Genomic DNA, 12868 nt, shown 5'->3' with positions numbered 1-12868 from the left:
GCATTTACCTCCTAATTTGTTTCTATAAATCTATCCCAGTTCTAAAACACTGTAAAAATGTGGAAAGGTATTTATTTTAGTGTTAATAGTTGCAACGCCATTCATAATTGCAAAGGACAAGAAGAAAAGTAAATGTCTGTCAACAGATAACTGGTTGAATAATCCATGGAGTACAAAGGAGTTCTAAAAAACAAGGAGAGAGAGAGCTTTACATATTGCTATGGACTATTCTCTAAAATATTGTTAAAGAAGAATCAAGTGAGGAAACGTGTACAGTAGCATTTAGGAGAGTATGTTTATGTTTGTGTATTGACTTAGATTAAAAGTAGAAGTTTTAAGTAGAAGTTTTTTAAGAAAAACCAACCAAAATGGTTGGAAAGTTAGGGTAGAGGGGACAGGGATAGAAGCTCAATGTCTCTTATTTGGTTCTTGATTTTCATTTTGGACTTCTGTAGCTATTTAATTCTAAAATAAAAGTTAAAAACAAAATGAAACAAATGAACATTATTGTATATTCACAATATACAATCCACAGAGGAATTATTTCAAGAGCTCTTAGAACAGTAATTTTTAACTGTTCATCCCAGTTAGATATATCCAAAGGTTAAAAAGAACCACAATGAAGTCTTAAGCGTTTTTCAATAATCATATTTTTAAATAATAATATGCATATTATAATTTTGAAAATATTTATTTTAAGGAAATAAGAAATTATATATGTGATAGGAAGAAGAAAAGTAGGCAGAAGAAAAAATAAAATAAAAATTTAAGGCATTTAAGTAAAATTTCTGTAATCTTAAATTTGAGCTGAAAATATTAATATACATTTTTGATATTATTTCTCCTTTAAAACAAATAAAAATATCTAGAAACAATGACCAATCCAGTACCAATGAAAACCCCTAATTCCCAAATTTTGGTCTCCAAATAAATTTCCTTCTTATAAAGAACTAAGGCTTCTGGGAGAAATGACTGGTTCTAAGTAAGGGTGCAGGAAACACACAAATTAAAGTTGGAACATCTAGTCTTACCCAACGACAAAAAAGCTATGAAAGACCCATGGGGTCATGACAAAAGGAAATAGAAGAAACCTGAAGAAGTTCTCAGTTATCATGTTGGAGTATTCTGAACATCAAAAAGAATAATGACAGCAGTAGATAGAAACATGTCAGCCATGTTAAAATCCATGTATTGAAATAATACTTTAAAAAAGAAAAATATCCTTGATCATATGTGGAGGATGCCAAGGAAACAACTCATTATTTTGAAAATTGGTAAATAAAGGGAAATAATCAATCATTTATCCTGCTTTTTTGTTCAAATGACATTATGGGGTACTTAAATAGTTATTTATACGAGAGCACTGGCCAATAAATATAAACATCAGCTAGAATTAGCATACTACTAGCTTGTAACCCTTAATTAATACTGGGCTAACTAAGCAGTAGCCATCAATACATACTAAAATCATTAGCTAAAATGGAGAATTCTAAAAGGTAATGCTTCCCTTTTAAATTCTAGAATCCAATTCGGTAAATCTGGAGTTGAGCCTGGGACCCTGCATTTACAACAAGCAAACACATGGTGCCAATACCACTGGTCAGAGGCTATCCAAGAAAGACAAAACAGCCCCTGACATTTGGGGGCTGACCTAGTATTATTATCTGAACCTTGGCGTTCTGCATACACAGATAATTTCACAGAACAGTATCAGACAAGGTCACTCTGTGACTGTGATAGATCAAGACAAAAACGAGTATCTGGGTGGCTCAGTTGGTTAAGCATCTGACTTTTGATTTTGGCTCAGGTCATGATCTCAGGGTCGTGGGATCAAGCCCCACATTGGGCTCCACACTTAGTCGGGAGTCTGCTTGAGAGTTTCTCTCTCTCTCCTTCTGCCTTCTCCCCGAGCTCTTTCTCTTTCTCTGTCAAATAAATAAATCTCAAAAAAAAAAAAAAAAAAAAAAACCAGAGAGACAAAGGGGTGCCTAGGTGGCTAAGTCAGTTAAGTGTCTGTCTCCCTTCAGCTCAGGTTATGATCCCAGGCTCCACAGGGAGCCTGCTTCTCCCTCTCCCTCTGCCTGCCTCTCCCCCCTGCTTGTGTTCTCTCTCTCTCTCTCTATCTCTCTGTCTCTGTCTCTGTTGCTCTCTCTCTGTCAAATAAATTTAAAAAATATATATTTTTTAAAAAGACAAAAACAAGACTACTGCATAATATGTTTCAACAGAAATAATGAACATTGTCCAAACCACAAAATTGACCAAATATCCCCCTATTCTGGCTATTTTAAGAGTTCACTACTTCTTTACCAATTTTAACTTTAGGCTCAATCCAGTCTTCCCTCATTCTGCATAAGACTTAATAAAATGCCCAATCACTGCCACTTCCTGATAGCATCTTTTCCAGAGCAAAGCTCCAATTCCTTAAACCTTCCCTAAAATCATCAAACATAAGCCCAAGCCTATAATAAGTCCTTTCTAACACCCTCTGAAAGGTCCCAGTATTTCCTCTGGGGTTCATTTTCTCTCATCATAACATGTAATAAACACATCTTGTTTAGCTACAGGTGTGTTCTGGTGGTTTTTGTTGGAGAAACTAAAATAGTGTGATGAGTCAGGTTGACAGCTAAGTCACTAATCACTATGTGATGTTTTGCTATAGAAACTCACGGCGCCATCTATAAAGTAATTTTTCCCAAAAAGAACATGAATCTCCTTAAATCTCTAGATTTAACCATCAGTTTTACAAGAAATATATGGTATAGAGGAACATCTTAAGGAGCCATATTCAGTTCAACCACAAAACAAACTGCCTATTTTTTCCCAAATAACTGACAAAAATAGAAGACAGAGGAGGAACATCTAAATTAAAAGAGACTAAATAATCATATTAATCAATTGTAAAATGTAACCTTATTTGCCCCTATTTGTACAAACTATTACACAAACTAATAATGATAATGATAAAAAAGACAATTGGGGATATTTGAACAGATAATAGCTCTTTGGTAATATTAAAGAATAATTATAAGTATTTTTAGGTTTCATAATGTCAATGCTCATTTTTCAAAATATTTACAAATAAAATGATATACTGTTTGAGATTTACTTTAATCCAGTCATGATAAAAGGAATGTAGGGGGTATAGACAAAAATATTGGCCATATTTGGTAATTGCTGAAGGGTATATGACAATTCTTTTTATTATTCCCCTTACTCTTCATGTGTTTGAAATTTCCATAGTAAACAATCTTTTCGAAAGTATTGTTTTACCATTTAATTCAATAGATCACTTTTGAAAGAAGACGTTAGAGAAAAAACTAAGACATTCAGCTCAAAACAGCTATACATCCTAGAAAAATAAGCTACAATGAATTTTAAATTCTGAAATTCCCACTACTGAAATTGCTTTCAGATCCATTTTTTGAAAGCCATTAGAATATTCACCTATTTCTTTCCTTTCCTTTTTTAGTCACTAATCTATGTGTCAATTGCAAGTGAAGAGAAATAAGGAATTATTTTGATGTGGACACAGATGATAGTCTTTAGAGAAACATTTAATTTAAATGTTTGATTCTTAAGTGAAAAAAAAAAACATACTATCTGAGCAATTACCTGGATCTGTAGCAGACATCAGTGAACCAAAAAACAAGCAGTCAGTGAAATGGAAGTCTCCATTTTTCAACTGGCCAGCATATACCATAGCTTTCACAAAGCCATACATAATTAACCTGTTAAAGAGAAAAATAAGATCCTCAAACATCAAGTTGAATCTTGTGCAAACCCATGCTATCATAGCTAACATCCTAATGTGCTTCCTGAATAAGCATCATGCATAAATTACCACCACTCTGCCGATTCATGGCCATGCTGGCTCTCAGTACATTATCTAAACTCTTGACGATGAAAGACACTTTTACCAAATATTCCAACTCAATCATCTAGCAAAAAGTAACAGAACATTTTATAGAATATTTCAATGATTATAAATAAATCTCAAGGATATAAAATAATCTGTCAAATATGTCATAGCAAATTATGTCCACAAATAGAGCAGCCAGGTTAGCATCTGTTAATGGGTTGCTTTTCAGGTTTTATTGTTTTGTGTGGTTGCATGCCTGAAAAGTGTTCAAATTTCAAGTCTGTCATTCCGATGAGAAAGATATTGGTCACACACAGCACACCCAGCCAACCAGTTACTTTACAATATATACTACTGCTAGTGTCAAGACACTGCCACATTGGGTACAGAATCACTGGCAGGTTAGAGCCCTATAACTTCAATACACTGTTGAAAATGAATCCTGAAAGGTTTATGTTTTAATCTTGCAAGGATAGCTATTCTTTTCATGAGATTATAAGCTTACCAAACTCACATCATGGAACACCATTTGTCTGTCTTGGTCATTATTTGCCACCCTATAGCTTTTAAATTGTATTTATTTAACGGACTGATTTTTGTCAAAATCCTAGTAGAGGATATACAGAGATTTCTGAACAGGACCAAAGTAAAATCACTGTAAGTGACTCTAAGAGTCCTTAGAAATTGTAGATCCTCAGATCAATAGATGGGTGTTTAAATATTTACATGCTTTGAAAGTTAACTTCTTAAAAAATGTTCTAAGGTTGTGAGCATGGCTAAAAAGGGTAGAAAAGAGATATTAGAAATTATAATGTTAATGAGAATGCAGATGTTTCAGATTCTGTTAAAAACTTTTTCTCCATGAGAAAATATTTTGGAGACATCTGCATTTAATCTAGGTTCTACAACTCACCAGCTATATGGTTTTAGGATGTTAATAACATTTTCTGAGCCTCAATATCCTTACTAATGAAATAGTGATAATAATAATAACCCATAGAATTATTTTAAGGATTTCCTGAGATAATATACATTTGGTTTCTGGCACAGAGTACAGTCTCAATGAGGTTATTATTATTGTTAATAATATTTATCAAAATAGGTAATATTTACTTACTTTTTATATTTCTTCACAAACTTTAATGGATTTAATCCACACATTAATCCTATGAGGAAGGTACTATTTGCACTTTACAGATTGGAAAACTGAACACAATGTCATCAGGTAACTTGTTCAAGATTACACAGTTATTAAGTTGCAAAATCCAGATTTGAACTGTGGAGAACTGGCTCCTGAGCCCAGTTAAATACCATGTGGTATTTAACTACCACATAATATTGCCTAGATGAACAGTTATATATTTTACATTATATATTATCCCATATAATATAATCACCACTATCCTGTTAGGTGGTTGTCCTGGGTTGTACAAAGGCACAACAATGGAGTATCCTTAAGAACTTGGAAATAATACAAGCCTCTGAGTTATAATTACTAAGACATAGTGGGTTTGAGTAGGTGGGCAACATTACTGTGAAGAGTGTGGACTATACTGGGGAGGCTAAATCTTAATTAGGCTGAAGGTGTTAACACATCTGAGAAAGCCTACGTCACGGAACACAGCGACGGTTATTGGGAACACGCAAGTACCAGAGGCCTAAATCAGGTCATGCAGCCTCTTGATAGGTGTAGGGCAGCTTCATTCAGTTTATATGTTCATTTAATAGACATTTATTATTTAACCCCTACAATGTGTCAGGCTCCATGCTAGGTGCTTAAGATACATCAGTGAATAAAACAAAGATCCCTGCTCTTAGGAAGCATACATTTTAGCAAATAGCAATAAAAATTATCTTCTGGTGTTAACTCAACTTCACCACAGTCCTTTCCCATTCGAGCTACATTCAAATATTGAGCATTTACAGGCTCTGGAATCAATATAAACTTTATGACCTGTGACTATATTTCTGAATTTTATACCCATTAGTTAATCTTGCAGGTTGGGAACCTAGGCTCAGAATTAAAATGACTTTTCCCATATTGCACAGAAGCCATTACATTGGGTAAAATAAAAAATACATGCATATATACTACCCAGGCTTGGCAATATTATATAGAAACTAAAAGCCTCATATACTATTGATGGAAATGAAATTAAAGTCTTAATGAAAGTATTAATTTTTAAATATTCTATAGCTTATTAAATGGTTGCCTACAAATTTATGCCAAAAGTTAATCAAACATATACGAAAACATGTATATTCAGGTTACATCAGATTTCTGTTGTTTGTAAGAGTGAAAAAAGTCAAAGAAATCTAAATATCCAGTGAATAAATTACAAAACACATATAAATGGGCTCATATGCAATTGATACTGCTATATACAAGACTTTATGTTAGACACAGAAAAAGTAAATTGGTAAAGCAAATTATTAAGTAGTAAATAATTTCTAATTTTATAAAAATTGAACATACTTAGGCATACATACAAACAGGAAAAGATGAAAAGTATATAGTCTAGAAAGTTAATAATGGTTAAAGGAATTAAATGTGACAACTTTTCTTTTTTGCTTTTCTTTATTCTTCTAGTTCTTTTTAAAAAATTGATAATACTAAAACCAAATAACATACATTAGTTTAGTGAATGCTATTATGTAACACAATAGACTTTTACTGTGTCACTTAATCCTCAAAATTCTGAGTTAGGGGCTATAATCATTCCTTTTTCAAATGAGAAAATTATGACTCAGGTTAAATAACTTGCCTAAGGTCACAAAAGTTAGCTGGATTTGAACCCAGGGAGCTGGATGCTAAGCCTACATCATTAACCACCAACTCTATAAAGCTTTTTAATTGCTTTGAAATCAGGAGAAACACACATGAATGTACACACACACACACACACACACACACACCTACACACATGATTTGTTTATTTTCTTCAAATCAACTCCTGGACATAAAGTACCTATCATTCCATAGCTTACTTGAGATAATACTAAAAAAAGGAGAAAAAAAAGTCCAGTCCAGTACAAGCTCAATACTAATAACAATGGTCATCATCATTGGCAATTATAATACTCCAATGATTAGTGTGCATATACCATGTACCACACCCTCCTTTATAAATGGTAACTATTGTCATTGTTGCTACATTATTATTAATAAAAACTAGTTATAACTATATTAATTGGGAAGCTAATAAAATGAAACCATTAGCAACTACCATATTCTCATAGGGTACATTCTATTAGCACTTCACAGAAAGTGTTTCAGAAGGCTCTGGGAGGGATATGGCTTGATGGAGATAGAGAATCTGGTGAAGTCCAATGCGTGCAATGCTGTGAAGATGATAGACCTGAATAAAAAGTCCCCCAGGGGTCAGTCTGTGTTTAGTGACAGGCTGGGTTATAGGGATGGGCAGAAGCAGAACTACCTCATAAAAACCATATTTGTTGATAACATTGATTTTAACAAATATCCACTCAGTTCTACTCTTTGAAAAGCAAAGTGCTTGTGCTATGGAGGACCTAAAAGTAGAAATCCATTACCTGCTCTCAAAAAGCAGAGTATTACAGGATGGCAATCATGTCATTGATGCTAATAGAAAGCTTTGGGTAAAAGAGAATTTGGGGAAATGCCCAATACAATACTCTACACACTCACTTTATTGAGTGTTTATGACATGAGAACTCATTTTTAAATTTCATGAGGATATTTTACACTATTAAATTTCCACACCTAAAGACTTGTGAAAAAAGTTCCATATAGTTAATAGTCTTCTTCTGTAGTGTGCCTCCCTCTTTTTTTCCCTTCCTTCCCCTGTGTTCATCTGTTTTGTTTCTTAAATTCCACATATGAGTGAAATCATATGGTATTTGTCTTTCTCTGACTTACTTCACTTAGCATAATACACTCTAGCTCCATCCACAACATTCATTGCAAATGGCAAGATATTGCTCATTTTACTGGCTGAGTAATATTCCACTGTGTGTGTGGGGGGGTGAATGGAAGGAGGTGGGTGAGAGATGGGTTAAATGTGTGATGGGTATTAAAGAGGGCATTTGTGATAAGCATTGGGTGTTATACTTAAGTTATGAATCACTAAATTCTACTCCCAAAACCTATATTACATTATATGTTAACTAACTAGAATTTAAATAAAAACTTGAAACATGGAAAAGAGAAGATAGAGGCAAACCTAGAAGACAATTCTCAGCTATAGAGAACAAACTGACGATTACCAGAGGAAAGGTGGGTGGGGTCATGGGTTACATAGATGATGGGTATAAAAGAGGGCACTTGTGATGAACAAAGGATGTTGTATTAAAGTGTTGAATCACTATATTGTACACCTGAAGCTAATATTACACTGGATATTAACTAACTACAATTTCAATAAAAACTCACAAAAAAAGAAAAAAAAGTTCCAGAAGGTTTATTTGCTTGGATGATTTTTAAGTATGCCATCTTAATCTCTATCAGTATTTTAAAGAAAAAATATCTTCTTATAAAAAAATAGTTTTAATCAAGTAATGAATAGATTTACTAAAAAGGCAAGTTTCTTTTTAATTGCTAGGGATAAGTTAAGGGAGTTGTCAGTTTGTAGATACAGCTGTGTGGACCAGTTCCCTTAACTGTTGGAAAAACCACATCCCTGCCTGTGAAATAGGCCACTATGTGAAGTTCACTCTGAAGTGGGAAAATCCCAAACCAACAGGCTCTGGAAGCAATATGAAGGTTATAATCTACATCTAGAGTTCTAATTTCTGTACCCAAACATTTTCCTTTAGATAAATATCTTTCCCTATTTATTTGTTCAGACTTTATTAATAGTATATATCTCACATTTCTTTTTTTTTTTTCTGAAGCATGCATTCAAGAGCAGTACCCCACTGGAGAATTCATAAATTCTTTTTTATTTTGAGCTTTATTGAAACACAGTTGACATATAACTGTGTGTAAGGTATACAATGTCATGATATACAATGAATATATTGCAAAATGATTACAAAAAGTTAGATAACATACCTATCACCTCCCAGTTATAATATTTTGTGTGTGGAGAGAACTTTTAAGATCTACTCTTTCAGCAACTTTCAAATATTCAATAGAGTATTATCAACTATAGTCATCATGCTGTGCATTACATCCCCCAAACTTACTCATCTCCTAACTGGAAGTTTGTACCTTTTGATCATCTTCATTCACATCTCTCATCCTCCCTCTCTCCCCCTGGCAAACACCAATCTATTCTCTATTTCTATCAGAGAATTAATAATTTCTTAATGCTGGGCTGGATGGGGTTGGGAAGGTCTTCTAGCCAAATTCATTTATTCATTCACTCATGCATTCACTAATTTGCCCATTGACTCATTCATAAAACAAAAAACTACTCAAAGATATAATTCCTCCCAAGGGAGTTTACATTTTATTGGGGGAACCAGGTATTTAATAGCTAATTTATAATTTATTATTTTATTAATATCGTGTCTAAATCCTATGGAGAGAAGTAAAGACTGCACATGTGCACACTTCTCCAGTTGGGGAATACTAAAGGGGGATTTTTATTTTATGGAAGAGATCACAAGTTCAACTTTAGAAATGTTGAGATAAAAAAAATAAGAAATGTTGAGATTGAGCAGCTGGTGAGACTGGTATACAGATTTGGATCTCAGTAAAGGATTGGCTCAGGACACAGATTTAAGTGCAGACATAGTGTGTTGTATGTTATTTCAGCCTTAGGTACCCATGAAAGTCAGAAGAGAACATAAAGTGGAAGAGGGCTCATGATGGAGGCCTAGATCCAGCATTTGAAGATGAAGCAAAGATGATGAAGCAGTGGAGGATACCAAGGATCAGTCAGAGACGTGAATGGAAATCTAGTAGAGTAGAGTGTCACAGAAGTTAAGAGAAGCAAGTGTTTCAAGAAGAAGGGCATTGATAGAGTTGAATGTTGCCAACAGGCCATTTTATTTAATGTCATTAGGAGTGTGGGAGCTAAAGTGAGATTAGGGAGTGTTGAAAAGCCTATGAAAAATGAGGAAATTAAGACAGGCAACATACCCAACTCCTCTGAGAAGTCTGGCTATGAGGGAAGCCAACCCTGTCTCCAGAGAGAGAAGGGAGATTGAAGTGAGACTTGAGTTGATCATAAAGGTGTGAGGAAGAAGTTGTAAAGAAGCTCACATCTCATGAGAACTCATAAACAGAGGACACAAAACAGTAATTCTGCTTTGTTAAGATTACTGGCATTAGGTGGTAAATCTGACTTTGGGTGGAATGATATGAGCTTTAGATAGTCTATACAACAGTGGGCTCCTACAGGTGTCAAAGAAACGATTCTCTTTTTTTGCCATTGTTTTGTCACTTTACTAGTCTTATGAGAAATACAAAGATAAGCCAGACATGATTTCTACCCTCAGAGAGAAGTGACAGGTCACCTACATAAGCAGAACACATGATAGAAAGTGCTATAACAGCCCTGGAAGAAGTGCAGATCAAGTGCACTAACATCACAGAAGAGAAGAAACTGTTTTATCTGGAAACTCAGGACAGGGCTTGAGAGGAAGGTGGCATATCCGCTGAACCTGAAATATACATTCAAGTAAGGAAACTGCCAGCAGTGTTGCATCAATATGTGGGATGTCCCAACTACTGATTTTTTTTTCCCTAAAATGCAAAACCTTTCCCACTGAAGGTGGCTTGTTCTTCAATCAGTACAAAATCCAATGGACAAACAAATGAAACCCTTCCTTTGGCAATCCAGGGACCCATCTCCCATCTGCCACTCATTGTAGAGATGAGGAAAAAAGGCCTTCCTAACTAAGCTGTGACTCCATTCCTGCTTTTCACTTCAGCACCCAGTCCAGGCTGCTCTGCCTCTGGGAGCCCATGAATCCTGAGACTCTCTTGTAACTGAAGCAGGTACTCAGATCTCACAATACAATATGGCCTCCTTGGCCCATTCTACTTTTCCCACCAATCTTAAGACTTTGTTTCTTCTGTTTTATTGAAGGTTGGGGTGGGTTGGGATGGGAGGGATGCCAGTGGGGGTGGGGGTGGATTAAAGAGTCATTTGGGTGGCTTGAGGGCATGTCAAAAGTATCTGCCCTTCATCTTCTCTTCTTTGAAAGGGTTGGAGGGAGACAGACTTTAGAAGAAGGGGAAAGTTGCCCTCAGTTTTAATGTCCCAAATTGAAAGAGGAAGCTGAATAGGTAATGGGTAGGAGGAAGGAGAGCAATAAGGGGAGGGTTAATTGTCAAGGGCCTAAGTGTGTGTATATTGAGGTTAGGAAGGAAATTCTATGCTAGGATATTTGACTGCTCAAAAATTTTATTTGCAAAAGCCATCACCAGAATGACCACACTCCCATATTTGTTTGTTTGTTTGTTTTCTATCTCTGGCCTCTCTTCTTTTCTTAGCTGCCAACCACTCCATGGAAACTTGATTTTTCTCAAGCCATCTATCTACCATTGATTTGTAGGCTCTCTGGCCCTGAGATTTTTTTTTTTTAATAATAAGTTTATTTTTTATTGGTGTTCAATTTGCCAACATACAGAATAACATCCAGTGCTCATCCCGTCAAGTGGCCCTGAGATTTTAAGAAGACTGTCATAGGAATAAAAGTGAGGGAAGGAAAGAGAGAACAAACAACTGAACATTTGTTGAGTACCTTCTCTATGCCAGATCCCATGTTAATGCATTTTATATGTTTTTTCAATTTACATACACATACACACACACATACCAGTTGGGCAGCCATGATGATTCTTATTTTATAAACAAGGAAACCCAACAAGTAATAGAAGTGAAATTTAAATACATGTTTTCTACTTTTTACTATTTTTACTTTTTACTACTTTCTACTTTTTACTATTGAATGCCAAGTAGAAAATTTAAGATATCTCTGTCTTGGCTTTACGAATTTAAGAAGCCAATTACTATATTCTTTGTCCCTGATAGAATGTCTTTGACATGATATTATACTGGGAGTAACTCCTCAAGGGTTAGGAGTGGCCTAGGAGACCTTCTGTTCAGGCATTTGATTAGAGTGTAAAAGGGTCTGGAAAGCACCATGCCTTCCATGATTTGTCCTTTAAGCCAGTTCTATATCTGGCTTCCTGTGAGCCAGAAATGGCCACATTTTTCAATAAGAGAAAAGCTGCTGAGAGGAGGTTGTGATGAAATACACTGTTTTTAACCATGGCGGGGGCCTAAGGCTCTGGTCTAAACCATGGGTCCCTTGGAACAAAATTAAGCAAGTACATTTCTCAAATACTCTACTGCCCATCTGCCTCTTAACTTGCCACCTTACTGGTCCTTTCCTGGAGGCCTCACTCACCTGTGCACTTTTATGACAATTCCTGCTTCTACAGCAACTTATGCAATTGCCTCGGACAATCAATCCTGCCTTCTGTAAAGTACTTCAAGTTTCTTGGAGGAAGTGGGATATAAATCCCAAGCATGAATATGGAATGGGCATAAATTGCAATGCTGACATGCACTAAGAGGTAGAGATCTACCGAAAGATGAACTAAACACAGCTAAGAGCTTAACCAAGCATCCATGTTGTGTGTCGACTCACATCCGCTATCTGAGCATGCTGGCTCATTCAGGCATGAAAGGGGATCACTTCTGAGAAGACTGAAAGGAACAATGGAAGTCAGTGCAGAATTGAGCCACACTTACTCAATGACCGCCTGCACCAGCATGCTGGGATGCCTAAATTCTCTGAGTAACTTAAATTCCTCATTTCTCTCCTACTCCCTCATTTCTACTCTACTCTCTACTTCTCTGCCTTCTCCTCCTTTCAGAAAACGATGCTTAGTGCTCACTGGATACAATCACTACTTTCTTGCCTCCATCCCTCTATCAATTTGTATCCCCATTGTTCATCCTCTGATGTGGTTTACAAAGCTCTCTCCTCTATTTCATCAAAGCCTTAGATTCTAGCCATACATTCTTTGTGGGCTCATCTTACCCAACTAATTTGAAGAGAGCG

The 12868-nt window shown here is 35.5% G+C and overlaps 1 protein-coding gene across 10 annotated transcripts in view; it reads right to left on the bottom strand.

Moving 5' to 3' along the window:
* SLC9A9 (solute carrier family 9 member A9) overlaps window positions 1–12868 on the bottom strand; it is a 654903-nt gene that overhangs the window by 394931 nt on the left and 247104 nt on the right. For all 10 annotated transcript variants that reach the window (XM_077864842.1, XM_077864844.1, XM_077864845.1 and 7 more), the window contains one exon: window positions 3616–3731. In XM_077864842.1, coding sequence (XP_077720968.1) covers window positions 3616–3731 — 116 coding nt within the window. The remainder of the gene's footprint in view (window positions 1–3615; window positions 3732–12868) is intronic.

Source organism: Canis aureus, chromosome 22 (assembly GCF_053574225.1).
Source record: "Canis aureus isolate CA01 chromosome 22, VMU_Caureus_v.1.0, whole genome shotgun sequence".
Lineage (NCBI taxonomy): Eukaryota > Metazoa > Chordata > Mammalia > Carnivora > Canidae > Canis > Canis aureus.
Note: the sequence above shows the minus strand (reverse complement) of the source record. Positions and strands in the feature narration are given on the sequence as shown.